At 44.6% G+C, this 26,517-nt stretch overlaps 1 protein-coding gene and 1 long non-coding RNA gene across 9 annotated transcripts in view; one reads left to right on the forward strand and one right to left on the reverse strand.

Annotated features, from left to right (window-relative positions):
* HDX (highly divergent homeobox) overlaps positions 1-17,436 on the reverse strand; it is a 52,782-nt gene extending 35,346 nt beyond the window's left edge. For 2 of the 8 annotated variants that reach the window (XM_079961665.1, XM_079961660.1), the window contains exons 1-3: positions 15,391-15,662; positions 6,186-6,332; positions 3,483-4,607 (exon numbers count right to left, since the gene is read on the reverse strand). In XM_079961665.1, coding sequence (XP_079817791.1) covers positions 3,483-4,607; positions 6,186-6,332; positions 15,391-15,519 — 1,401 coding nt within the window. In that variant the 5' untranslated portion in view covers positions 15,520-15,662. Of the gene's footprint in view, positions 1-3,482; positions 4,608-6,185; positions 6,333-15,166; positions 15,351-15,390; positions 15,664-15,933; positions 16,135-16,156 lie in introns of those variants that run through there. The other 6 variants (XM_079961662.1, XM_079961664.1, XM_079961661.1 and 3 more) reach the window with 6 other exon arrangements.
* LOC307207703 lies at positions 16,508-23,824 on the forward strand. The gene is made up of 3 exons (XR_013834768.1): positions 16,508-16,626; positions 19,264-19,323; positions 22,536-23,824. It is a non-coding gene; the product is annotated as an uncharacterized lncRNA (long non-coding RNA).
* The last annotated feature ends 2,693 nt before the right edge of the window (positions 23,825-26,517 follow it).

The raw sequence follows: 26,517 nt of genomic DNA on the forward strand, positions 1-26,517 counted from the left end.
ACTTCCAGACTGTGTATCTGGTCCTTCAGGGGCACAGTTATCCCATTCACGACCAGGGAGTCCTCCACACCTGCCTGCCTCTTGTCCCCCCCCAAAACAGTACTTCTGTCTTGTCCGGATTCAACTTCAATCCATTAGCCGCCATCCATCCTCCAACCACCTCCAGACACTCACACAGGGCCTTCACCACCTTCAGTGGTTCTGATTTGAAAGAGAGGTAGAGCTGGGTATCACCCGCATACTGATGAACACCCAGCCCAAACCCCCTGATGATCTCTCCCAGCGGCTGCATGTAGATGTTGAAAAGCATGGGGGAGAGGACAGAACCCTGAGGCACCCCACAAGTGAGAGCCCAGGGGTCTGAACACTCATCCCCCCCCCCCACTTTCTGAACACGGCCCAGGAGGAAGGAGTGGAACCACTGTGTAACAGTGCCCCCAGCTGCCAGTCCCACTAGACGTTCAGAAGGATGTCGTGATTGATGGTATCAAAAGCCGCTGAGAGATCCAGCAGAACCAGGAAACAGCTTTCACCTTTGTCCCTGGCCTACCGGAGATCATCAACCAGTGCGACCAAGGCAGTTTCAGTTTCATGAAGTGGCCTGAATCCTGGCTGGAAAGTATCCAAATGGTCCGCATCCTCCAGGCATGCCTGGAGCAGTTCAGCAACCACCCACTCAATCACTTTGCTGAAGAATAGAAGATTTGAGACTGGGTGATAGTTGGCCTTATTGGCTGGGTCCAAAGATGTTTTAATAGCCAATTCTTTCAGCAGGTCTGGGAAGGCTCCCTCACAGAGGGAAGCATTCACCACCCCACAGAGACCATTGCCCAGCCCTTCCCAGCTTGCTTTTATGAGCCAGGATGGGCAAGGATCAAGGAGACAGGTGGTCGGTTTCACTTGTCCAAGCAGCCTGTCCACATCCATGGAGGTAACAGATTGGAATTGATCCCATGCAACTTGACTAGACAGGACTCTAGCACTCTCCTGCCCTGGCCCTGCTCCCAAGGTGGAGTCAACCTCTTTCCGAATCTGAGCGACTTTATCTGCAAAAAAAAATTTGCAAGAGATCTTGGGGTCCTTACCAGGCCCCGATAGCAAAGGTGGTTCTCTTGAATTGTGAACCACCTGAAAAGAGTCTCTACTGCTGTTTTCTGCAGATGCAAAGAAGATCCTCTTTGCTGTCGCTATTACCACTTGGTAGGCTCAACACTGAGCTCTAACCTGTGTCCAGTCCGATTCAGAATGAGTTCTCTGCCACCAGCTCTCTAGCTGTTTCAGCGATTATTTCATCGCCCTCTGCTCTGGGGAAAACCATGGGGCTGTCTGAGCTCAATGCAATCGGTGAGGGCACTTCAGAGCCAGACAGTCAATAGCCCAGGTTAACTCCAAACTGCAGCGGGCCACCAGGGCATCAGCTGAAAGGCCATCAAAAGTATTCCTGAAGGAGCATCTCCATCCCCATCGCTGACCTGGGTTGCCTGGTGGACAATCAGTGGCAAGGACAGGCCCATCTGCTTCATCCAACCAAGTCTCTGTTACACATGCCAAATCAAGTCGTCCATCCACGATCAAGTCATGGATGACAGCCGTCTTGGGAATCATTGACTTGGCATTGCAAGCAGCACCTTAAGGTCATGTGGGTCTCCTTTGTCAATTTCAGTATCCTTCTGGTCAAGACCAGACCCGGGGGCAGGGATAGTCTTCAACCAACTACTAAACCTGCCTCCTCAGTAATGACATGGTCTGGTCTTAGCATAACTCCTCCTCCTCCTGAGATTGGTCACTGAGATCAGTTGTCCCAGTACACCCCTTCCCATGGAACCCCAGCCATTCTGTTAACTGGGGCTCACTCCCAAACAGCCCTGACCCTCTGCCGTTCTAAACAAAATACAAACTATACAATCAAACAGTAGAAACCAATACTACATTTCTACTAAAATTAAACTAATCCCCAGCCCCAACTAAATGTTTATCCTACCCCAACAGAGCAAAAGCCCCACAAAACCCAACATTTAAAACGTCACAGATTAAAAACTATTTTAAAACTATTTTAAAACATTTAAAAGCATTTTCAGCAGCAGCTGAAATCTGATTAAGCAACATTCACAGTAAAAAGCACAAAGTTTCACAATCTTTGGTTTAGTATTTGTAGTAAAACTACAGACTAGAGCATGGGTAGACAAATTAAGGCCTAGGGGCCGGATTCGGCCCAATCGCTTTCTATATCTGGCCCATGGACGGTCCAGGAATCAGGGTGTTTTTACATGAGTAGAATGTGTCCTTTTATTTAAAATGCATCTCTGGGTTATTTGTGAGGCATAGGAACTCGTTCATTCCCCCCCCCAAAAAAATACAGTCCAGCCCCCCACAAGGTCTGAGGGATAGTGGACTGGCCCCCTGCTGAAAGTTTGCTGACCCCTGCACTAGAGCAAAAACATCATCAGTCAAACCTTTCATACACTGAAAAAAAACTTCCATGAATTTAGCAGCCACTCTCAGGTTAAAAAAGCTGTCACTCTCAGGATGGCAGATAATTTGGATAGCAATTTAGCCATCAGGTTAACGTAACTGGTCACAAATCCTGGGCACGTCTAACCAGAACCTCTCTAGGCCTGGTACCAGCATCCTTGTGGCTTAGGCAACTGCAGCAAGTGCCAACGCAGGAAAACTAAGACTGTCATGTTTCACTGCTTCTGTAAATATGAGCAGGGTTAGAAATTGAGATATGAAAGCCTAGGTTATGGGTGCAACAACAGAATGTCTAGGCAATCTTTTTAATAACAAGAATACAAAGCTGAAAATGAATGAACTGCAGCTAAAACATTATGTTCATTTTTCACATGGTCTAGTCCTTTCCCTGCCCACCCCCCTAATATTCTTCAGAGAGTAGCTGGAAGTGGGGAGGCAGAGAAAGCTCCTCCTTTTTTCCACTCTGAAGTCTGAAATCTTCAGCACAGTACTGCACCCAGAGCTCAGAAAATGCTTGCGCTAATGAAATTCACAAAATGCACATAGAACAATGGGAGTTTTGAACACTGAATGAGTGAAAAGTCCAGGCATGATACCTCTTTCAAGGCAAATGAAGAGAGCAGGAATGGTGAGACAGACTCAGCAAAGGCACACTGGAGTTACCTTTACCATTCATGGATAGAGGCCTTAGGCCAAAGTAGCAATGAAAAGGAAACAAAAGGCAGATGTGATTCGCACATGTAGGAGAACATTATGGCCGTCACACTTATGGCTCCACTATACAGCAAGACTCTGCAGCTTCATGTATTGGTGCAGAGAATAAGGTGTCCAAAATCATGGAATAGAATGCATAATGATTCAAGGTGTTTTCTTGGCAAGAAATGCATAAAGCAGCTGCAATTCACTGCACAGAAGTTAACTTGCTGGAACTCCCGGTTTACAGCAACATCAACAAAACAGAAGACGATGTCAAAGCACAAGCATTAAAACGTAGGAGTAACTCCAATTACCTGGTAATTATTTTGGTTTTGAGACAGCCTTCGTTGATTGGAAGCTGCAGAATGAGAAGACAGATTACCTCTTGATGGATAAGAACTGCTATATAGTGTGCTCGACATAGTATGCAAGGAGGTACGTGGAGGCAAGTGGTAGTCTCTGTTATGATACGGGGTACTGTTGTGCAAGTCCCTGGAATTAACCAAGTGTGAACTGCAGCCAACACTTCTGCCTGACCCTGGTAGGCCTGTGCCTGGGTTCTCCACCATGAGGGATGTGCCCCTTAGTCGGGGGTTATTCTGTATCTGGGCACCCATTGATGCCAATTCTTCCTCTCTAGCATACTCATCGTCGACATCCCCCGTTTCCATGGCAATGGACAAATAACTGCCATCTGCAGAAGAAGAGGACGATGGCTTCTGAGTATTTCCTCCCAGGATTCTCTGAGGTTGATCGGTAACAGCCAAGGAAAAAACCTCTCGAATTTCCACATTGTGCGTGCTGCAGGAAGGATCTCTAATGCTGGCCCTTTGCCCAGATGGCACATGTGAGGCTAGGATCGGATGCTCCGGTTTCGGTAACCTTTGACATCCCATCTGTTCCACTTTGCTTGGTCTGTGGCACAACATGGGCTTCTGAGGTAAAACCAACTCTGCAGTCTGAACCGAAGAACCACCATAGCTTTTCTTAGCATGGTCATAAATAGAATTTGCTGAATTTAACACACTTGTTTGCCTTGACAGGATAATAGTCTTTTCTCCCAGGAACAGAGAAGCATTTTTACAGTGGGGGGCTTGCTGCGCCACTGCAATCTGCTGTCGCTGAAACTCAGGTTCACTTTTTGTTTGTGGCCTTGGAAGAGAATTTTTATGCAGATCACTCACCGATGCACTGGACTGCTTAGTGGACACCAGCCTGTGAGAAGATCTGGCTGGGGTGTATACACCGGTCACCATGACATCGTTGTTAGAGGACGTCCAAGATGCCTGTTGGGTTTGGGGGGAAGCATGGTTGGCTAGGCTTCGGACATTCGTTACTGTAGGTATGTTCAACGTGCTGGCAACAGTCCCTGATGGGGTGCCTCCAGAATCCACAACATTCTTGCTGCTCATCTTCCTTCTTTTGTTGCCAACCCAGGTCTGCAAACACAAAAGGGTTCATCAGCAAAGGATCCAACTCAAATTCATTTCATTCAGTCCAGAGTATCACAGTACAAAGACTAAAAAAGTGAATGAATGAGGCACATGAGTGACTTTACTATTAACTACCACTTGCAATTTTCCAGCTGTTGCTTATATACCACATGCCCTTGCCCATAAACAAGCCACCAGAGTGCAAGACTCGTCTCCGCCCACCCAGGCCCTTTCCACCATAATTTTCTGTCTCTTTATCTTTTCCTTCTCCAAGGAGGAGGAAGGATCAATACCAAACTCTAATATTTCTGGACGCTGAGCAGTAAACCTTTGAACTGTCCTATGTGACTGTACCTTTAATAGCAGCTTGATGTGCACACATCACCACCTCCTAATGTTTACAACCATGCTGCAAAGATCTCCATCTACCCATTTCTGAAGATCGAACTTTTGCTATTGAACAGTTGGGGCGTGAAGAACATGCTGGTCCCGCTATCAGAGTATATTCTATCATTTCTTCAGCATAATGGATACATAATAGTTCCAAGCAAGGCCCCTGAACAACGCACTGCAATGTACAAGGCTGAATTTTTTTTTCCAAGGCAGCTAGTATTTTCCTGGTACTGTCCTCACCTGGAACTACAAGGACTTAGCATTTACCCCACCACTCATAAGAACAAGTGAGGTCAACTCAAAATAAATTCTTAAAGAAGATTATCACAAATTGTAAGAGCAACAACACATATACCAGGAATCTTCCTAATATCCAAATCAGATCAAGAATTTCATAAAATGGCTAAAATGTCCCCAGCATCTTCCTCATCAGTTGAGAAAGGGGGGGGTGTTGTCTTACCATAGAATGAACTTAATTGCCCACCCAGTCCTGTTTTAGCAGAAACTAAATTTAACCACAACATTTTACTAATGTAGTGCAAACTAATGCAATTAAACTACTGTTTCAGATTCATTTCACACTGTTTCAGAGCCTTTATTTCTTTTATTTACTGCATTTATATACCATCTTTCTACCAAGGCACCCATTAGGAGGAGGCAAAGCCACCAAGCATACACTCAACAGGGAACTGTAGCCAATAATGATCTCCTGACAAGCATAGCTGTATGATACAGGTGCTTACAAAGGCATATTTGTTACACTTAATTTGTAGGCATAAATCTACAAAGCATCAATGTAACTGCACCCCAATGTAATGTGTGAAGTGTCCCTTATATACTTCACACAATCTTGTTTGACATAATAATAATCAAACATCCAAGTGAAAAAGATGAAAGAAAATTTTCAAACATCTACAAAAGCCAGAATTTCAACAAAAGCCCTAACTTCAGATGCTAAAGAGACTTAAGTTGTTTGGACAAGATGAAAGCACTTCATAGCACTATCTCAAACAACAGGCAAGACTATAAGGAGCTGTCATGGGGGGTGGGTGGGACAAAGCAGAAGTTATATTGGGGAAAGGAGCTTTTTGGTTTCTTAATAGCTCCATGTCCCCTGCAGATAAAGAAGCAAAACAAGTGCATTTGATAAACTGTTATGCAAATTTTAGCATGGAAGACCTGAGTACTTACCCTGACTACACTGAAGTCCAGCTTAGTTTCTTGTGCACACTGTAATATGAGCTGAAAGCAATTTTTACTCTGATTTGTCATTCCATTTTCATAATAACGCTGCAATATTCTTTGTTGTTCTGCAGTAAATACAGAACGCAGATTCATCTAAAAATAAAAGAAGATACTATGAAAATTGGAATAATTTAAGACTTGCAGATTATTATTATTTTTTAAAGCAGGTGCTTACTTATCCAAGCAAATAGAAAACTACAGTGGACTGAGCTCTATTATATTCTGGTTTATCTGCTATCAGTTTTCTTAATCATACAAAAATATTAAAACATACAAGAATCAGAGAACTGCCACATTTTTTAAATAACTAGGAGGGTTGTTGATAGAATAATGTTTGTAGGCATTCAGGAATGGATTCTGTCTCTCAGCCAAGAAGTGGGACACCAAACAAGGCTATGAAGCTGAGGCAGTCTTGGTTCTTAATAGCTTCCACTGAGTTCTATTGGAAAAAAGAAATTGCTTGCAATCTGGGGCATACTTGATTGCACAGACTGGGAACAGGGGGGAGATTTGTTCCATCTTGCAGACATTGCAGCAAGGGATCTCTGTAATATACTTCAATGAAAGAGCCACAGCTTATCTGATATGATATAGCTGGCTTGCTATCACTGAACTTGTAAGTACAGTGGTACCTCGCAAGACGAATGCCTCGCAAGACGAAAAACTCGCTAGACGAAAGAGTTTTCCGTTTTTTGAGTCGTTCCGCAAGACAAATTTCCCTATGGGCTTGCTTTGCAAGACAAAACGTCTTGCAAGTTCTTGCAAGTTTGTTTCCTTTTTCTTAAAGCCGCTAAGCCGTTAATAGCCGCTAAGCCGCTAATAGCCGTGCTTTGCAAGACAAAAAAACCGCAAGTCGAAGAGACTTGCGAAACGGATTAATTTTGTCTTGCAAGGCACCACTGTATATGAGAATGTACAAAGCCACATTATGCTACACCAGGAACAACTCTGGACAGCGGTGGCCCTAGGGTGCTTTTCTAGATCTACCTGGAGATGCCAGGGATTGAACCTGGGACATTTTGCATGAAGAGCAGGTGCTTTAACACTGAGCTACAGTCCTTCTATACACATCTATGTATGTGTAAGGGCAAAAAATGTTGCCCTCAGAGCCCAGGACCAGAAGCATAAGGACCCTTCTCAAAAGTTTCAGCCTTCTCTTCAGTCACATGGACTTGCCTAGTTATAAAGTAGCACTGTGGAGGTATCTTGATTTCCCTTTCCAACACCTGAAAGTGACTAAAAACTTGCCATTTCTGAAGCCGAGCAGTTCTGGTTCTGCACAGTATCTGGATGGGTGACTGCTTGGGAATCCCACATAAATCTAACAAAGTGCAGGAAAAACTACAAGAGGTTCCCCAGAAACTATTATTTTTGTGCAAATTTAAGCAAACATAGAAAAAGCTAAACCCAAAGTTTCTACTAAAATGGTGCATATATTACAAAGCCTGTACAGTCATACCTCATGTTACGTGTGCTTCATGTTACTTTCTTTCAGGTTACGTCCCGCGGCAACCTGGAAGTACCAGAAAAGGTTACTTCCAGGTTTCACCACTCATGCATGCACAGAAGCGCAAAATGACGTCATGAGCATGTGCAGAAGTGGCGAATCACAACCCGTGCGTGCGCAGACGCGCCACTGCAGGTTGCACTCTTTTCATGTTGCAAACCGGCCTCCGGAATGGATCCCATTCGAACCAGAGGTACCACTGTATAACAACTTACAGCGCAAGTAGAACTGATATACAGATCACATTTTATGGTCATATAAATGCAAGAATAGGGACGCAGGTGGCGCTGTGGGTTAAAGCCTCAGGGCCTAGGGCTTGCCGATCGAAAGGTCGGCGGTTCGAATCCCTGCGGCGGGGTGCGCTCCCGCTGCTCGGTCCCAGCGCCTGCCAACCTAGCAGTTCGAAAGCACCTCCGGGTGCAAGTAGATAAATAGGGACCGCTTACCAGCGGGAAGGTAAACGGCGTTTCCGTGTGCGGCTCTGGCTTGCCAGAGCAGCGATGTCACGCTGGCCACGTGACCCGGAAGTGTCTCCGGACAGCGCTGGCCCCTGGCCTCTTAAGTGAGATGGGCGCACAACCCCAGAGTCTGTCAAGACTGGCCCGTACGGGCAGGGGTACCTTTACCTTTAAATGCAAGAATGAGTTACCCAAACAGTAAAAATAATGGCTCTGAAAAAGCATGGAGAATATTAAGGTTGTTGAAATTAATGTGTATCATCCAGCTCAAGAAAAGCAGATTAAGTCATCTGAAGTTCATGCATGAAGAGTCTGTTCTGGGCCCTGTATAGAGTGTCTAAAATGGATACTCAAATGGAAAGAGTATCTTGTATGAAAGATGTATACCTGAGTTTCTAACTGCTTCTTGCTGTACTTCTACACCTCTAATTTTAGAGAAAATATGCTAATTAAAAAATTATCTATACTGTAAAGTAACAGTATGTTAAAGGTAAGTAAAAAATTACCAGTTTTAGACTCCTAATTAATAGCAGTTGCCAGGACATTGCTCCGTTCACCTCTACATAGTTCCATTCCCATTTCAGACATTGTGATACAGTGGTACCTCGCAAGACGAAAAACACGCAAGACGAAAGAGTTTTCCGTTTTTTGAGTCGTTCCGCAAGACAAATTTCCCTATGGGCTTGCTTCGCAAGACGAAAAGTCTTGCAAGTTCTTGCGAGTTTGTTTCCTTTTTCTTCAAGCCGCTAAGCCGTTAATAGCCGCTAAGCCGCTAATAGCCGTGCTTTGCAAGACGAAAAAACCGCAAGACGAAGAGACTCGCGGAATGGATTAATTTCGTCTTGCGAGGCACCACTGTATATTGATATATAAGAATATTTAGCTAAAAATGAAATTTTGCCCAAACCTTCTGCTCCATGGATGGAACATTTACTTTGACAACCACATCTGCTCTACTAGTGCTAATTTATTCAAACATAGAAGAGTATATGAAGGCTACTATGTGTTAGGAAATAAGATTGCTAGGTGAATTATTGGACTTCCTGTTTGGCTGCCATGGTGAATGGCTGTGCCCATAACAGTGCAGCCCTTTCGTGCAGACAACAAGGATAATATGGGAGTAATTGTCCTCCCAAAGCCCCCCCCACCAGGGCTGGGGGGAGCAGGCCACCCCCAGATCATCTGATACCTGCTGCCCATCCTGAAGGAATGCAAGGGGCGCTGGGTGCAATGCACTGTACATCTTGGCATCTCCTCAAAGCTGGCGCCATGAGCAGAGGACACCAGTTTCTTAAGATAAAAATTCAGACTTATTTAACAGGCATGCTCTGAACTAGCAGAGATAAAATAATTTGCTAATTTAACCAGTCACTGAGAAGGATTTGATGTGGAGAAAGACTTTCGTCGTAACTAAAGGACAACTGTTTGAAATATATGAGTGGGCGCTAAGCTACATGCAAAATAAACTTTGTGAAATTTTGACTATGATTCTGGCAATGACCATTAAGGGAAAGATGAAAGGAATTCCTGGTTGGAGTTACTGAGTTAGCGGGGAGGCACCATCTCATTAGCAGGAGACCAAAGAGGAGAATTCTAGATATCTGCCCAGGATTAATGGTGGACTGTGACACAGTTAAAATTATCCCTGTGAGCAGAAAACGAAAGTAGCGTCGATGAGGAGCAAGAATAACATCACAAAGGACTAATCCGCTTGTTGAATTAACTGATGGATTAACTGTATTGCCCCAGGGGGACTATACAATTTGTACTTGTAGTTTTACCTGGTAAACCTCGCCCGAAGGGCAACTGTTTGAAATACGCAAGCGGGCCTGAAAGAGCATTTTGCTGCTGTTGTGGTTTAAATATACAGTGGTACCTCGGGTTACAGATGCTTCAGGTTATATGATTTTGGGTTGCGCACCGCGCCGAACCCGGAAGTACCAGAACGGGTTACGTCCAGGTTTCGGCGCTCGTGCATGCGCAGAAGCGCCAAATCGTGATCCACGCGTGCGTGGACGCGGTGCTGCGGGTTGCGAATGTGCCACCCACACAGATCACTTTCGCAACCCGAGGTTCCACTGTAATACTGACTGGGTGAAGATTCTGGCAGCTACCCTCAGTGGAAGATGGAAAGAATTCTGGACTGGAGTTAATGTGTTTCTGCAGAGGTACCAGCATGTTGGGAGATGGAGCGAGATTACAGAGGGGAATTTCAGATTTCTGCCCAGGGTTTGGGATGTGGAATATTATGGCTACTGTGAGCAGAAACTGAAACTGAAATTGCTGAAGTGTGGATAACAACAGGGAAAATATTTCATCCAGAATTACGAAGGCAAAAGTTGAACAGACCAGTGGTTGCAAAAATAAATGAAAATTAAATGAAGGATTAACATCGGAATGGTTTATTGACTAACTAAGAAATGCTATGTGATATTTAGATGATCAGCATTTTGTGAAATTCAGAGCATGGGAAGACACCCAAAGATACATAATTTGGCATTTATATTTGGCTTTTTTATTGTATTGTAATTTGGAATGTTTTAATGTGTTTTTATTGGATTATTAAAATGGAAAACTTAATATTTTTAAAAAAATGATTGCTAGGTGAATTATTATTTCTCACAAACCATTTATATGTGGCTCAAATGCAAAAATAAAAATAAAAAAATAAAATTAAATACCAAAGAGTAAAAACTGCCACATATTTAACCATAAACTGTATCCTCACACACACTATAACATCTCCTAGCCCGCAGTAAGCATGGATCTAAAACTAAAGCGTTCTTAACAGGTCTACTCACTTTCCTAAACAGAAATATAGGAAGCAGGATTCTATCATCCCTAGCATTGTGTACTCTGTCTTGCAACAACTCTCCAAAGTTTTGGGCAGAGATGTTTCTTACCACCTCCTACTTCAGGTCTGGGGAACCTCTGTCCTTCCAGATGCTACTGAACAACAACTCCCATCATCTCTGGTGATTGGTCAGATGGGTGGAGTCGTTCAGCAACATGTGTAGGACCAAATGTTCCCCACACCTGTCCAACCTGGTCCTTTTAAATGCAGGTGCCAGGGATTGAACCTTGGACCTCTTGCAGATGAATCCTGTGCTCTACCACTGAACTAAAGGCCTTCAACAAGGTTGATTTCCAAATAAATGGACACAGCATTCTAACTTGAGACAATACTTCATTATGTGTTAGATTTAACAACATATACAACAGCTTAGATTTAACCTGATAGCAAGAGTAATGTTGGCTATAGAAATGAGTTAAAAGCAATTGTGCTACACGTTTCATACCAAGGTTAGACATAGCTCCAAAACAGTTGACTTGGAAAAGGCAGAGGGACCAGCAAACAAAGTGTAATCAAATATGCACCAGAGTAAATCTCATTTGTTTCAATGGTATTTAGGCCTACAGCACACGTAACTTTGAGCAGTGGTTGCTGCCATCTTCGTAGCTACCTCCATGGTAACATGTACATTTTCTAGCAATTAATGGGTTAGCAAAACCTATACTTGTAAGCCCAAAAGAATGGCAAGTTCCTTTTTAGAAGGCTTTATCAATCCATTGGTACCATCAGCCTGGACATTGGAAGTACTTGTTGGCTCCATTTTTTCCCCATAGAGAAATGTACTAGTTTTGAATGAAAAGTCAATAACTGCATATGAAGTGGACACTCATTAAAGAGACTTCCAACTACAGCCAGAGAACAAAGTAATGCAGGGAAAAATCAATAGCAAAAAAATACCACCTTGCTGATAAAGACCCCAGAAGAATGCTAGTTGGCTTATCTCTCTAATATGTGATGCAAGATATAATTCATCAGTGGATGCTAGTCCACAAATTATTCTGAGGCTCAAAGAAGGATATCAGCAATAGCTATTTGTATGGCTACTATTGCTGAAAAAGGACCATTGTCATTTGCAAAGATGTGCATGTTGCAGATCCTCAGATTAGTGTGTGCTTTTCTTTTTCAGAAAAGCTGGTTGCTTACATCACCTAAATACGCAACACACATTTAAAGTGCATGGCCAAATAATCCTGGGAACTGTAGTTTACCACTCACAACTAGAACACCTAGCACCATTCAAACACTATAGTCCCCAGGATTCTTTAGAGACCATCATTTTCTTTAAATGCACACAGCTTAGAATCAAGGGGTGACTAACCTATGGACCTTAAGGTGTTATTGGACTCAACAGTTCTCATCAGCACCAGCCAGAATGGCTAAGCCAGAGGCATGGTTAACCCAGAGGCTGGATTACTGCATTGCGTTCTATGTGGGGCTACCCTTGGGTTTGATCCAAAAGCTCTAGCTGGTACAGAATGTGGCAGCTGGAATGTTGATGAAGGTAGATAGCTGACAATAGATGACATCATGAAAACATCTGCACTGCTTGCCACCTGCTGCCAGGTTTGTGGCTCTTATATTAATTGCAACTTGACCACTGAAATCATCTGCCAAGAGTATCTATGGTTGCACTGCAAGTAGGTGAGACTCATCTGATGTCAACACAAGCTTTCAGTGTCATCAGCCAAGTCTTGTGGAATGCAGTAGGCACCATCAGTTTACTGATCCCCCCCCCCAATATCACTAGGCTTATGTAGACAATAAAAGAGAAAGGGAGGGGAACTCTTATGGTTAGTGATCTGTGATTTGGTTTCTAGAATTTATATATTTGTTGTGCAACATATTTGCATTTTTAATGAAATTGCTACATGTAGCTATTTTTACTAATAAATACTGGGAGTCGAAATTCAGTGTCTGGAGGTTAGTCACCTATGATAGAAATGATATATGGATATGAATGTCAGATACAGTGGTACCTCGCAAGACGAATGCCTCGCAAGACGAAAAACGCGCAAGACGAAAGAGTTTTCCGTTTTTTGAGCCGTTCCGCAAGACAAATTTCCCTATGGGCTTGCTTCGCAAGACGAAACGTCTTGCGAGTTCTTGCGAGTTTGTTTCCTTTTTCTTAAAGCAGCTAAGCCGTTAATAGCCGCTAAGCCGCTAATAGCTGTGCTTCGCAAGACGAAAAAACTGCAAGACGAAGAGACACTCGCGGAACGGATTAATTTCGTCTTGCGAGGCACCACTGTACTACTTACTGCACCTGACAAGATTAAATCTGGTGCACAAAACTTAATGCCATTATAAATGGGTAAAGACAAGGACAGAGGACGAGATGGTTGGACGGTGTTCTCGAAGCTACCAACATGAGTTTGACCAAACTGTGGGAGGCAGTGGAAACAGGAGTGCCTGGCGTGCTCTGGTCCATGGGGTCAAGAAGAGTCGGACATGACTAAATGACTAAACAACAACAAAGACTGTGTGATGTTACAGCAGATATATGTGTTTGATCAAACACACTAACTCTGGTACTTCTTATCCAGCACTGAGAATAGGAATACCAAACGCATGATCACACAAAATACCTGACCTTGCATGAACAGTGCTGAGGGATGTTCTTAACCTTCACACCTTAACACCAGGTATGGCCATACAGAAGTCCTTCCATATATGAAGTTCTGGTTTAACTGGGAAATTTAATATCCACTTGCAATTTCCATGGGACAAAAACAGAGTCTGGTGGTTAAATGTTGGACTAGGGAGACCAGGATTGAAATCCCCACTCAGTAATAAAGCTCCCTGGGTGACCCTGGGACAGTCATCCTAACCAACCTACTTCGCAGGGTTGTTGTGAGGATGAAAGGAGTGGTGAGCAGTATTCAAAATTAGCCAGGGGCATTTTGCTCCTGGCTTTCGACCCCTTGCAACCAAGTGAAAATGCCTAGACATCTAACATCTCCACCATCTGGAGATCACTGGATTTGGACTGTTGTTGCACAATAATGCCACATCCTGTAGACTTCTATCAGTTATATTTTATATGCACTATGAATTTCTGGAACCAAATTGCTTTTTCTCCTGGAAAAAAAGAGGTAAGCTATAAATACGATAAATAAATAATTTAAAAAACTGGGTGCTTTCTACTACTGCTATGCTGATGCCACTGAAGACCAAAAGCCAACACAGATGGTGAATGCAATGTAGATACTTGTAACATACCACACCACCATGCACATTTTGGTTTTTTCCTGACAAGCAACAATATGCTCCTTTAGACACTGCATGAAGAAGATTCCTAGGCATTTATCTCATCAGCCCTAAGATGCACCTGTCTCAATATCAAAACTATAACCTTTTTTGCAAAAATACCACCTCACCACCACAAAGATCACTATACAGTGGTACCTCTAGTTATGTACTTAATTCGTTCTGGAGGTCCATTCTTAACCTGAAACTGTTCTTAACCTGAAGCACCACTTTAGCTAATGGGGTCTCCCGCTGCCGCTGCGCTGCCACTGCACAATTTCTGCAGTTCTTAAAGCAAAGTTCTTAACCCGAGGTACTATTTCTGGGTTAGCGGAGTCTGTAACCTGAAGCGTATGTAACCCGAGGTACCACTGTATACCACATTATGAAGCAAATACAGTGGTACCTCAGGTTAAAGCCGCTTCAGGTTACAGCCGCTTCAGGTTACAGACTCCGCTAGCCCAGAAATAGTACCTCGGATTAAGAACTTTGCTTCAGGATGAGAACAGAAATCGTGCAGCGGCGGCACGGCGGCAGCAGGAGGCCCCATTTGCTAAAGTGGTGCTTCAGGTTAAGAACAGTTTCAGGTTAAGAACGGACCTCCAGAACAAATTCAGTTCTTAACCTGAGGTACCACTGTACATTACATTTGCCTTCAAGAACATTTACTTCAGGAAAAGCCGAAGACACACATGACATAAGAACACTTGACTGTGTTCAGACAAACCATTAGCAACTCCCCATTTTCTTTTCTTCTTGCCAACACCAGCCAAATGCAACTATTGTCCTGCACTCTCCCCCATAAGTTGCAATTTTCAAAACACATATACATATTAATGAAGATGAAAACTCGCATTCTTACCAACAAAAAAGTTAGACTAGCGTTATAGGAGGCACACCACCACCAATTATACACCACCACCAGGTTCGACTTTTTACACGGCAGACGCACAGGCAAGCCAAGCAGGCACAAACGCCTATTCCTTTTCCCTACAACTTGCACAAACTTTGCTTCTCTGCCTACTCCTTGTGCAACTTCTGTAACTCGTAGTTTTAGCAACTAAACCTGCCACTACGCATGCGTACTTTTTCAAATATTGGAGGATTGGGACTGTTGGGATCGATAATTCCGTCGTGCGCTATGGATTCTATAATCCGAGATATTCTCGTGGCGTGACGCCCGCTCCCTTTTTTGGATTGAAAAATCCGAGACATTCTCGAGGTGCGCCGCAAACCCCAACAGCAAGCAGCGTGCTAAAACCTGAGCAGTGCTGCCCTTTGGTGGCAGAAACAGCACTGCCCAAGACGCTGCTTTCCCAAACCCTGGGCTACCGCTGGCACGACTTCGTCTTCTCAGCCCCGCCTCGCTCTCCGCCCAAGGGCATGCGCACAAGCGCCTCGTTTTATACTCGCGCGCAGCGCGTAAGCGCCGCCAAGTTCGCGCAAGGGGTCTGGTCACGCTGGCGTCTCCTGCCGCAGATCAACCGAATGCTCAGGTGCGCATGCGCCCCCGAGTTATGGTCCGCGAGCTCCAGGTTGAAGCCGAGGCTCGGGAGTTTTTTTTTGTGCCCCCCCCCCTTCCTTTCCTTCCCTCCCTCGATCTCGATTCCCCGGCTCCTCCCCCCTCACCTCAAAGCATTCAGCCAAGAAGTGATAGCGCGGGGGAGGGGGCAGCGTCTTCCTCGATCGCAGCCCCCACAGGCCATCGAAGAGGCCGCCCGTCAAGTCCTCACACCGCCGCCCTTCTCCCCCTCCCCACGATCTTCCTCACTCGGCCCCCCCCCCTCAGGGTCCGCGCGCCGATCGCGCCCCTCCCCCCTCCCTGCGCCCGATCCCCTGCCGCCGAACCCACCGTGCTCTGTGGGGCAGGCGGGGCTGGTCCGGGGGGGCCCAGGGCTCCGAATTCAGCCGGTTTCGGCTGGGTCGGTCCCGGCGTCACACAATGAAATCAGCGCCTCCGATCATTAATTCTCATCATGATCGTGACGTCAGCGTAGACAGCGGCCAATCGGAGCTCGAGATCAGCGCTGGCCGGGACAGTCTTTGTGCCCCCGCCTCTCAATCTCCCCCCCCGGGGGGGTAGAGCCTGATCTAAGGAACAGCCCCCGCTTGGAAGGCGAGAGAGTGGAGGGCGGCCGTGTATGGGGGATAACGGAGAGGAGGAGTGTCCGTGGCGATTCTCTTGATGAACCAGCTTGCCCAAGGGACGGAGGGAGGGCTGGCCGGTTCGGGGAACGGCGGCGTTTGGGATTGAAGAGATATTCACCGGGATTCTGTCTGACGGGAGAATGACCTGGAAAACGGGAGCGGGCGGGAGCTGAGGTAGTAGGCGGCGCTGCCCGCGTGTCAAGCGTTCAGACAAACACAACACCTGAGGGGACAAATAGTGATTCCTGCTTCCCTGGTCAAGATTTGAAGTCACCACAAGCATAGAACACCAAACACTGGCCTGTTAGGTTTTGCTTGCTAAAAAGACCTCACTTTTTGATTATACACACATAACTGAAATGAACTACAAAATTCTGAATTGCCATTACATCTCAAGACCATCTAAAATGTGACAAAAGTTGCTGTAACATAGTTTGCAATAGTTGTGAGGCACTTTTCAACCATGGCTTTAAAAGCTGTTTTTTGGTGAATAAATAATTCAGATTTAAAGACAGGAACTCTCAAGAGTAGCAGATCTGGAACACCGCTGCTGTTGAGAGCGACATCAAGTTGTGGTAACTTCTCTACACTTCATAATGCCTAATTAACAGCACAGCCTCCAGGGCCGGACCTAAGAAATTTTGACGCCTGAGGCGAACCACAGAATGGTTCCCTTCCAAGGAAAAGGGGTGAGTTTAGATCTACACCAGGAACAAGGGGGAATAGAGATCTACCCTAGGATCTGTTGCCTCTGTGGATCCTGTCTCCTGAGGCAGTTGCCTCACTTTGCCTCATGGATGGGCCAGCTCTGATCGTTTTATCAATGTCTACTCAGAAGTAACCACAATCACATTTCTCAGATTTGTATCCCACACCTTCAACCCCAAATGCTGTTCCCAAAGCAGCTAATATGATTAAGACTGCCATCCTAGGCAAAATTTGAAATATTTTCTCATGGTACTGTGTCTACAGCAGCAAACTTAAGTCCTGGTTTTGGGACGGAGACGGCTCTGGTTGCCCTAACAGATGATCTCCGTAGACAACTGGATCGAGGCGGGTCAGGACTGCTGATCCTTTTAGATTTGTCAGCAGCCTTTGACATGGTTGATCATGATCTTCTGGACCACCGCCTCGCAGACGTGGGGATACAGGGCATAGCCCGTAACTGGTTGTGCTCTTTTATCTCTGGTCGGGGACAGAGGGTGGCACTAGGGAGGGAAATGTCGTCGCGCCACTCCTTGGTGTGTGGAGTGCCACAGGGCGCAATTCTCTCCCCGATGCTTTTTAACATCTTTATGCGCCCCCTTGCCCAGATTATCCAGAGCTTTGGGCTGGGCTGTCACCAAAATGCTGATGACACTCAGCTCTATCTGCTGATGGATGGCCACACCGACCCGGCCCCAAACACACTGACCAGATGCTTGGAAGCTGTGGCTGGATGGTTTCGTGGGAGCCGATTGAAACTAAATCCTTCGAAGACAGAGGTCCTATGGCTAGGTCGGGATGACATGGGTATGAGGGACCAACTCCCTTCTCTTGCAGGGGCTCAATTAGTGCCATTGCCTTCTGTTAAGAGTTTGGGTGTAATCCTTGATGCCTCCCTTTCCATGGAGGTGCAGGTTACAGCAACAGCCAAGGCGACATTTTTCCACCTTCGCCGCATTAAGCAGTTGGTCCCTTACCTTTCCCGCCCTGACTTGGCCACAGTAATCCATGCGACGGTCATCTCCAGGCTTGACTACTGTAATTCGCTCTACGCGGGGCTGCCCTTGAAGCTGTCCCAGAAACTCCAGCGGGTGCAGAATGCTGCAGCGAGGCTCCTCACGGGGTCTCTGCCATGGCAGCATATTCACCCAGTGCTTTTCAAGCTGCACTGGCTCCCGGTGGAGTACAGGGTCAGATTTAAGGTGCTGCTTTTGACCTTTAAAGCCCTTCACGGCCTAGGACCCTCGTACCTACGGGACCGCCTCTCCTGGTATGCCCCACGGAGAGCCTCAAGGTCCATAAATAACAACACCCTAGTGGTCCCAGGCCCTAAGGAAGTTAGATTGGCTTCAACCAGAGCCAGGGCCTTTTCAACTCTGGCTCCGGCCTGGTGGAACGCTCTGCCTCATGAGACCAGGGCCCTGCAGGATCTGATTTCTTTCCGCAGGGCCTGTAAGACAGAGTTGTTCCGCCTGGCCTTTGGCTTGGAGCCAATCTGATTCCCTCCCTCCCTCCCTCTCTTTTCCCCCCCTTTTTTTCTTTTTTTTTTTCCTTCTCCTGTGATGAGGCTACATTTTAATATTTTAATGTTCCATTATTTTAATGTTGTATTTTATTTTTGTTTTTAAGTTTGTAATCATTCATCTTATTTTTATTATTGCTTGTAAGCCGCTCTGACCCCGGCCTTGGCTGGGGAGGGCGGGGTATAAATAAAAAATTATTATTATTATTATTATTATTATTATTATTATTATATCTACTCTGAGTAAATCCTGTTGAATTCAATGGAACTTACCTTCATATATGGGTTTTGGTTTGTAGCCTGATTCTGATGTAGCAATGGGCAAGTCTTATCAATTGCAGTTTTGTTAGCTCTCCACATTTCTGCAGCAATTCGCTATTTATTTATTTTTTAAAAAGAAAATATATTCATTAGAATTTCATCAGCATCTTTACAACTCAATGGGTTTTGACTTTAGGCATGATCCTCGGAATGTAACCCTCACATAAGTTACTGAAGTGCTATTAATTTTGATAGTTGTGTTCTACTCATGTTTAAATGGTTGTGCCTTTACTATTATCTTATTTTAATGTTGTCTTTTTCAGGCTACAATTCTAATATATCCACCTAAATGCTGATTGTTGGAGAGACTCTCTTCAGTGGAGGTCCTTTGTTGTTGTTGTTGTTTAGTCGTTTAGTCGTGTCCGACTCTTCGTGACCCCATGGACCAGAGAACGCCAGGCACTCCTGTCCTCCACTGCCCCCCGCAGCTTGGTCAGACTCATGCTGGTAACCTCGAAAACACTATCCAACCATCTCGTCCTCTGTCGCCCCCTTCTCCTTGTGCCCTCCATCTTTCCCAACATCAGGGTCTTCTCCAGGGAGTCTTCTCTTCTCATGAGAAGGCCAAAGTACTGGAGCCTCAGCTTCACAATCTGTCCTTCCAGTGAGCACTCAGGGCTGATTTCCTTCAGAATGGAGAGGTTTGATCTTCTTGCAGTCCATGGGACTCTCATAATTCAAAAAGCATCAATTCTTCGGCGATCAGCCTTCTTTATGGTCCAGCTCTCACTTCCATACATCACTACTGGGAAAACCATAGCTTTAACTATACGGACCTTTGTTGGCAAGGTGATGTCTCTACTTCTCAAGATGCTGTCTAGGCCTGTCATTGCCCTTCTCCCAAGAAGCAGGCGTCTTTTAATTTCGTGGCTGCTGTCACCATCTGCAGTGATCATGGAGCCCAAGAAAGTAAAATCTCTCACTGCCTCCATTTCTTCCCCTTCTATTTGCCAGGAGGTGATGGGACCAGTAGCCATGATCTTCGTTTTTTTGATGTTGAGCTTCAGACCATATTTTGCACTCTCCTCTTTCACCCTCAATAAAAGGTTCTTTAATTCCTCCTCACTTTCTGCCATCAAGGTTGTGTCATCTGCATATCTGAGGTTGTTGATATTTCTTCCGGCAATCTTAATTCCGGCTAGGGATTCATCCAGCCCAGCCTTTCGCATGATGAATTCTGCATATAAGTTAAATAAGCAGGGAGACAAAATGCAGCCTTGTCGTACTCCTTTCCCAATTTTGAACCAGTCAGTTGTTCCATATCCAGTTCTAACTGTAGCTTCTAGAGATTTCTCAGGAGACAGATGAGGTGATCAGGCACTCCCATTTCTTTAAGAACTTGCCATAGTTTGCCATGGTCGACACAGTCAAAGGCTTTTGCATAGTCAATGAAGCAGAAGTAAATGTCTTTCTGGAGCTCTCTAGCTTTCTCCATAATCCAGCGCATGTTTGCAATTTGGTCTCTGGTTCCTCTGCCTCTTCTAAATCCAGCTTGCACTTCTGGGAGTTCTCGGTCCACATACTGCTTGAGCCTTCCTTGTAGAATTTTAAGCATAACCTTGCTAGCGTGAGAAATTAGTGCAATTGTGCGATAGTTGGAGCATTCTTTGGCACTGCCCTTCTTTGGGATTGGGATGTAGACTGATCTTCTCCAATCTTCTGGCCACTGCTGAGTTTTCCAAACTTGCTGGCATATTGAGTGTAGCACCTTAACAGCATCATCTTTTAAAATTTTAAATAGTTCAGCTGGAATACCATCACTTCCACTGGCCTTGTTATTTGCAGTGCTTTCTAAGGCCCATTTGACTTCACTCTCCAGGATGTCTGGCTCAAGGTCAGCAACCACACTACCTGGGGTATATGAGACATCCGTTTCTTTCTGGTATAATTCCTCTGTGTATTCTTGCCACCTCTTCTTGATGTCTTCTGCTTCTGTTAGGTCCTTTCCACTTTTGTCCTTTATTATGGAAATCTTTGTACGAAATGTTCCTTTCATATCTCCAATTTTCTTGAACAGATCTCTGGTTCTTCCCATTCTATTGCTTTCCTCTATTTCTTTGCATTGCTTGTTTAAGAAGGTCTTCTTGTCTCTCCTTGCTATTCTTTGGAAATCTGCATTCAATTTCCTGTATGTTTCACGATCTCCCTTGCATTTTGCTTGCCTTCTCTCCCCCGCTATTTGTAAGGCCTCATTGGACAGCCACTTTGCTTTCTTGCATTTCCTTTTCATTGGGATGGTTTTCATTGCTGCCTCCTGTATAATGTTACGAGCCTCCATCCATAGTTCTTCAGGCACTCTGTCCACCAAATCTAAATCCTTAAACCTGTTCCTCACTTCCACTGTGTATTCATAAGGGATTTGACTTAGATTGTATCTTACCGGCCCAGTGGTTTTTCCTACTTTCTTCAGTTTAAGCTTGAATTTTGCTATAAGAAGCTGATGATCTGAGCCACAGTCAGCTCCAGGTCTTGTTTTTACTGACTGTATAGAGCTTCTCCATCTTTGGCTGCAGAGAATATAATCAATCTGATTTCGATGCTGCCCATCTGGTGATGTCCATGTGTAGAGTCGTCTCTTGTCTTGTTGGAAAAGCGTGTTTGTGATGACCAGCTTGTTCTCTTGACAGAACTCTATTAGCCTTTGCCCTGCTTCGTTTTGATCTCCAAGGCCAAACTTGCCAGTTGTTCCTTTTATCTCTTGACTCCCTACTTTGGCATTCCAATCCCCTATAATGAGAAGAACATCCTTCTTTGGTGTCACTTCTATAAGGTGTTGTAAGTCTTCATAGAATTGGTCAATTTCAGTTTCTTCAGCACCAGTAGTTGTTGCATAAACTTGGATTACTGTGATGTTAAAAGGTCTGCCTTGGATTCGTATCGAGATCATTCTATCATTTTTGAGATTGCATCCCAGTACAGCTTTTGCCACTCTTTTGTTGACTATGAGGGCCACTCCATTTCTTTTACGGGTTTCTTGCCCACAGTAGTAGATATGATGGTCATCCGAACTGAATTCACCCATTCCCGTCCATTTTAGTTCACTGACGCCCAGGATGTCAATATTTATTCTTGCCATCTCATTTTTGACCACCTCCAACTTACCCATGTTCATGGTTCTTACATTCCAGGTTCCTATGCAATATTTTTCTTTACAGCATTGGACTTTCCTTTCGCTTCCAGGCATATCCGCAACTGAGCGTCCTTTCGGCTTTGGCCCAGCCGCTTCATCAGCTCTGGATCTACTTGTACTTGCCCTCCGCTCTTCCCCAGTAGCATGTTGGACGCCTTCCGACCTGAGGGGCTCATCTTCCAGCGTCATAACTTTTATATGCCTGTTGTCTTTGTCCATGGAGTTTTCTTGGCAGGGATACTGGAGTGGCTTGCCGGTTCCTCCTCCAGGTGGATCACGTTTGGTCAAAACTCTCCACTATGACCTGTTCATCTTGGGTGCCCTGCTCGGCATAGTTCATAGCTTCTCTGAGTTCTTCAAGCCCCTTCGCCACGGCAAGGCAGTGATCCATGAAGGGGAGTGGAGGTCCTAGCTCTGCCCAAACAAGCACTAAACTATCATCAGCACTAACCAGCAAAAAAAATAAACCCAGGGAGGGCATTTGGGAGCAAGAGCTGAGACTTGTGATCTGCTGGATCCTAAACCATGTGGATAAGGTTTATTCGGTTTATTTGGATTCCCAGAATAGCTGACTGGGCTTGCTGTGTCCCTTCTGTCAAGAGAAAGAGCATGCATGCTTCTAAGCAGCACAGGACTTCATAGTTAAAAAGCAATAAGGAAGCCAAGCTAGCCATAAACAAAGCACATTCCTTCTGTAATATAAAATATAAAAGTCTATATTTCCTGAACCATTATGGTCTCAAAGCATTTTCATAAGTAACATATGCATTGAGAGAAGGTGAGATACAGCAACTGCCATACCCTGGAGCTGTCCCTACTGAGTGTGAATCCTGAGCTCTTCATTCAGTGCAGGTGCTGAAGTCACTGCTATTCAGCATGGGAAATGTTTGAAATGCTAAAATATTGTTGCAGTTCCAGGCACTTACCATGGGTTTGATTTCCTTGGAATGAGGGACAGCAGAGAATATGTTGTCTTTAAGATATATGGTTTACTTACACATATGTACAACCTGAGCCTATGATGGAGGGGCTCACAGCATCCACCCCCTGGAAGGTCTTGCTTCTCCCAAAGTCACAGCTTTGGATTCCAGAAGCAATCAAGCATGGCTCACATTCTCTGGCTTCTGCTTGCTTCCAGCCTAGCTCACACACACTTTGGCTTTTGCCTTTCTTACTTCTAGCCAGGTGAGGAAGGGGGTCCACCTATTTGCACTGTGTTACAGAGCAATGTCCTTTGTTATGCTTTTCCCAATAAAGTTTATTAAGGTTAGAAAGAAAATATACAAAGGTTAATATCAGATATCCAATATCTTTTCATCAAAGAAAAAAAAAGAATCTAAATAAAAACATAAACCAGAAGGAGGAAAAGAAGTGTGACCTGCCTAGCTAATTCAGCAATGGAATCCTCCCATCCAAGCAAGCATGGGCAATAGCTGAAGATGATGAGTTATCATTTTTATATTTTATTAATTTTGTATACCACACTTCCTCCATAGATCTCGGGGCAGTTCACAGCATAAAAATAGAATTAAAAAAAAAGAAAATGCATGATTAAAACAATCATTTTCCTTTTTATCCTTTTTGGACAGTTTTATCCTAAAGTATTTCCTACTATGTTTTGTTAACTGTGTTGTATTCTGATCCATGTATACGATGCACTTTTTCTATGCCGATAAAGGAGATTGATTGATTGATTGAATGAATTTTATCTAATCTTAACACAAACTGCATTTATTTTAATAAAAGTCATAGATTAATTATAAAATAATATGTAAAAAAAAATGAGCTCTTGAGACCCTTAACACATTCTGAAAATTAATTAAGTACAAATGCTAGCGAAGGAAAAGGATTACCGTATTTTTCGTCCCATAGGACGCTCCGTCCCATAGGAGGCACCTAGGTCAGGGAACAGCGGGATGACGGCGCTGCGCCTCCCCGCTGTCCCCCGAGATTGTGGGGCTGGCCGATGTCTGCCCGGCACGCGGGACGCTCTGCTTCCCCAGGGCTCTCCACGCTGCGGATGTCTGCCCGGCGCGTGGGGCGCTCTGCTTCAGGGCGCCCTACATGCCGGGCGGCAGGCTGCTATCCGCAGCCTAGGGAGCCCTGTGGGAACTCCCGCGGGCTCCCCAGGCTTGCTGATAGCTTCCTGAAGCCTGGAGAGCGAGAGGGGTCGGTGCGCACCAACCCCTCTCGCTCTCCAAGCTTCAACAAAAGCCTGTATTCGCCCCATAGGACGCACACAGATTTCCCCTTCATTTTTGGAGGGGGAAAAGTGCGTCCTATAGGGCAAAAAATACGATAGTTTGTAAATTGTACACTAAATTGCTTAACGTAACATAGGGATGTATGGAACCCCTTAAAAAACGGTATGGGGACTAGATGCTGGCACACAAACTCTTCTCAAGGATTGGAATCAGATTTGGGAATTGCAACCCTTAAAATCTTTTTCCAGTTTTCTTAGGGAAAACCCCTTAAATATATTACACAGGTGGTATCACACTCCTTTGCAAATTTCAAAAATGTTTTCTTCTATATCTCCTAATCATGGGAAGGATTGATATGAACTTGGTACTTACTATCATTTATGGTGGGAATGTCGGTTGGTGCAAGATTTTTGGAATTTAATTTGGAGAGAAATGATAAATATTACTAAAGAAACTTCTGCCTGCAGTCCAAAATTACTGTTGCTGAATATTTTTTATAATTTAATGTAAATATATTGCCAAAAGACTTGGTTTTATATACTGTATGATATTGGCCGCATGAATAGTAATTGCAACTCAATGGGAAATGGTCCACAATCTTACACTGTATACTTGGTACCACTCTGGAATTGCCATAAATTTCTGTGTGTAAGACGCCCCCATGTATAAGACTCCCCCTACTTTTGAGGACTCAGTTTAGAAAATGGCCATATGCACTATCCATTTATAAGATGCCCCCAGATTTTTAACCTTATTTTAAAGTAAAAAAACCTTGTCTTATACACGGAAAAGTACTGTAATAATGAAGAAAATCACACACAATTTGAGATTTTGACAAGGTCTAGAACCTCCAGACACTTTTTATTTGAGTTGGCAATTTTTAATGACATAAACATTGGAACCATCATTTTCATAACAACCCCAATCACAAGCCTGGCAAATCTGGAACTATCTTTGACAATCTGATAGCATTTATAGTATTTAATTGCACTTTGTTTTTTAAACTCATGTGCGCATACTCATTCTTTGTGCCTATTTTATAGTTTTGCTTTTCATCTTTTCATTTTTATCTGCTGTTAATTGTTCTCTCTGTTTTACATACATTATAAAATGAAATAATAATACTAAACTTCAGTGCTTTTTTTGAGGGGGTACGAACTTCATTTTTGCCCAAGGCTTCCCTGCCTCCTTCCACAGTACCACAGTCTCTTCCTCTCCCACTGAGGGAGGGCAGGGCTCTTCAACCCTCTCCAACCACAGCATCATTGCCTCCTGCCTGTCCTGCTTTGGGGAGCAGCCCTGCTGCCTCCTTCCATGAGCATGTGCAGAGTGCTTCTCCCTTTTGTCCACTTGGCTGTCCCTCCTCTGGCCATTTTTGGACAGTGAGTCCTGACACCTTTTTTTCTAGAAAAAAAAGCACTGCTAAACTTTGCACACACAGAGACGAATAAATGCTGCCACAATTCCTATGTCTCGGTGTCATGGGAGGGCTGTCATCTTTTACTAGAGATTTCTAGGTGGGCCAATATTTGCCCTGTATCCAAGAAATGTGGCACCACGTGGGTACTCCCACATAGGTAGATGGGTGAAACACTAGATCCAAGCAGGTCCCCCAATATCCACACCATTAGGTCCAAATATATTATTTATTCCAATATGTTAATATACAGCCACAAAAGACCCTTTTGTCCAATAGCATAATAAAGTTATATATATATATATTAATAATAATAATTTATTATTTATACCCCACCCATCTGGCTGGGCCTCCCCAGCCACTCTGGGCGGCTTCCATAGAAACCAAAAATACAGTAAAATCACACGTTAAAAACTTCCCTGAACAGGGCTGCCTTAAGATGTCTTCTGAATGTCAGGTAGTTGTTTATCACTTTGACATCTGCTGGAAGGGCGTTCCACAGGGCGGGCGCCACTACCGAGAAGGCCCTCTGCCTGGTTCCCTGTAGCTTTGCTTCTCGCAATGAGGGAACCGCCAGAAGGCCCTCGGCGCTGGACCTCAGAGTAGCTCCACTTTGTGGGCCCTATCCTAGGAGAGTACAGGCACAACAAGAAAAACAGACAAACTTAGGAAGGCTTTCCCTCATCCTTTACTCTTTTATGCCTGGGCCCCCCTTTAAGCAACATCAGCAAAGTCCACAGCCTCCAGGTCAGGCAAATAAGCAGAG

The sequence above is a fragment of the Podarcis cretensis genome (assembly GCF_951804945.1).
Source record: "Podarcis cretensis genome assembly, chromosome: Z".
In the NCBI taxonomy this organism is placed as follows: domain Eukaryota; kingdom Metazoa; phylum Chordata; class Lepidosauria; order Squamata; family Lacertidae; genus Podarcis; species Podarcis cretensis.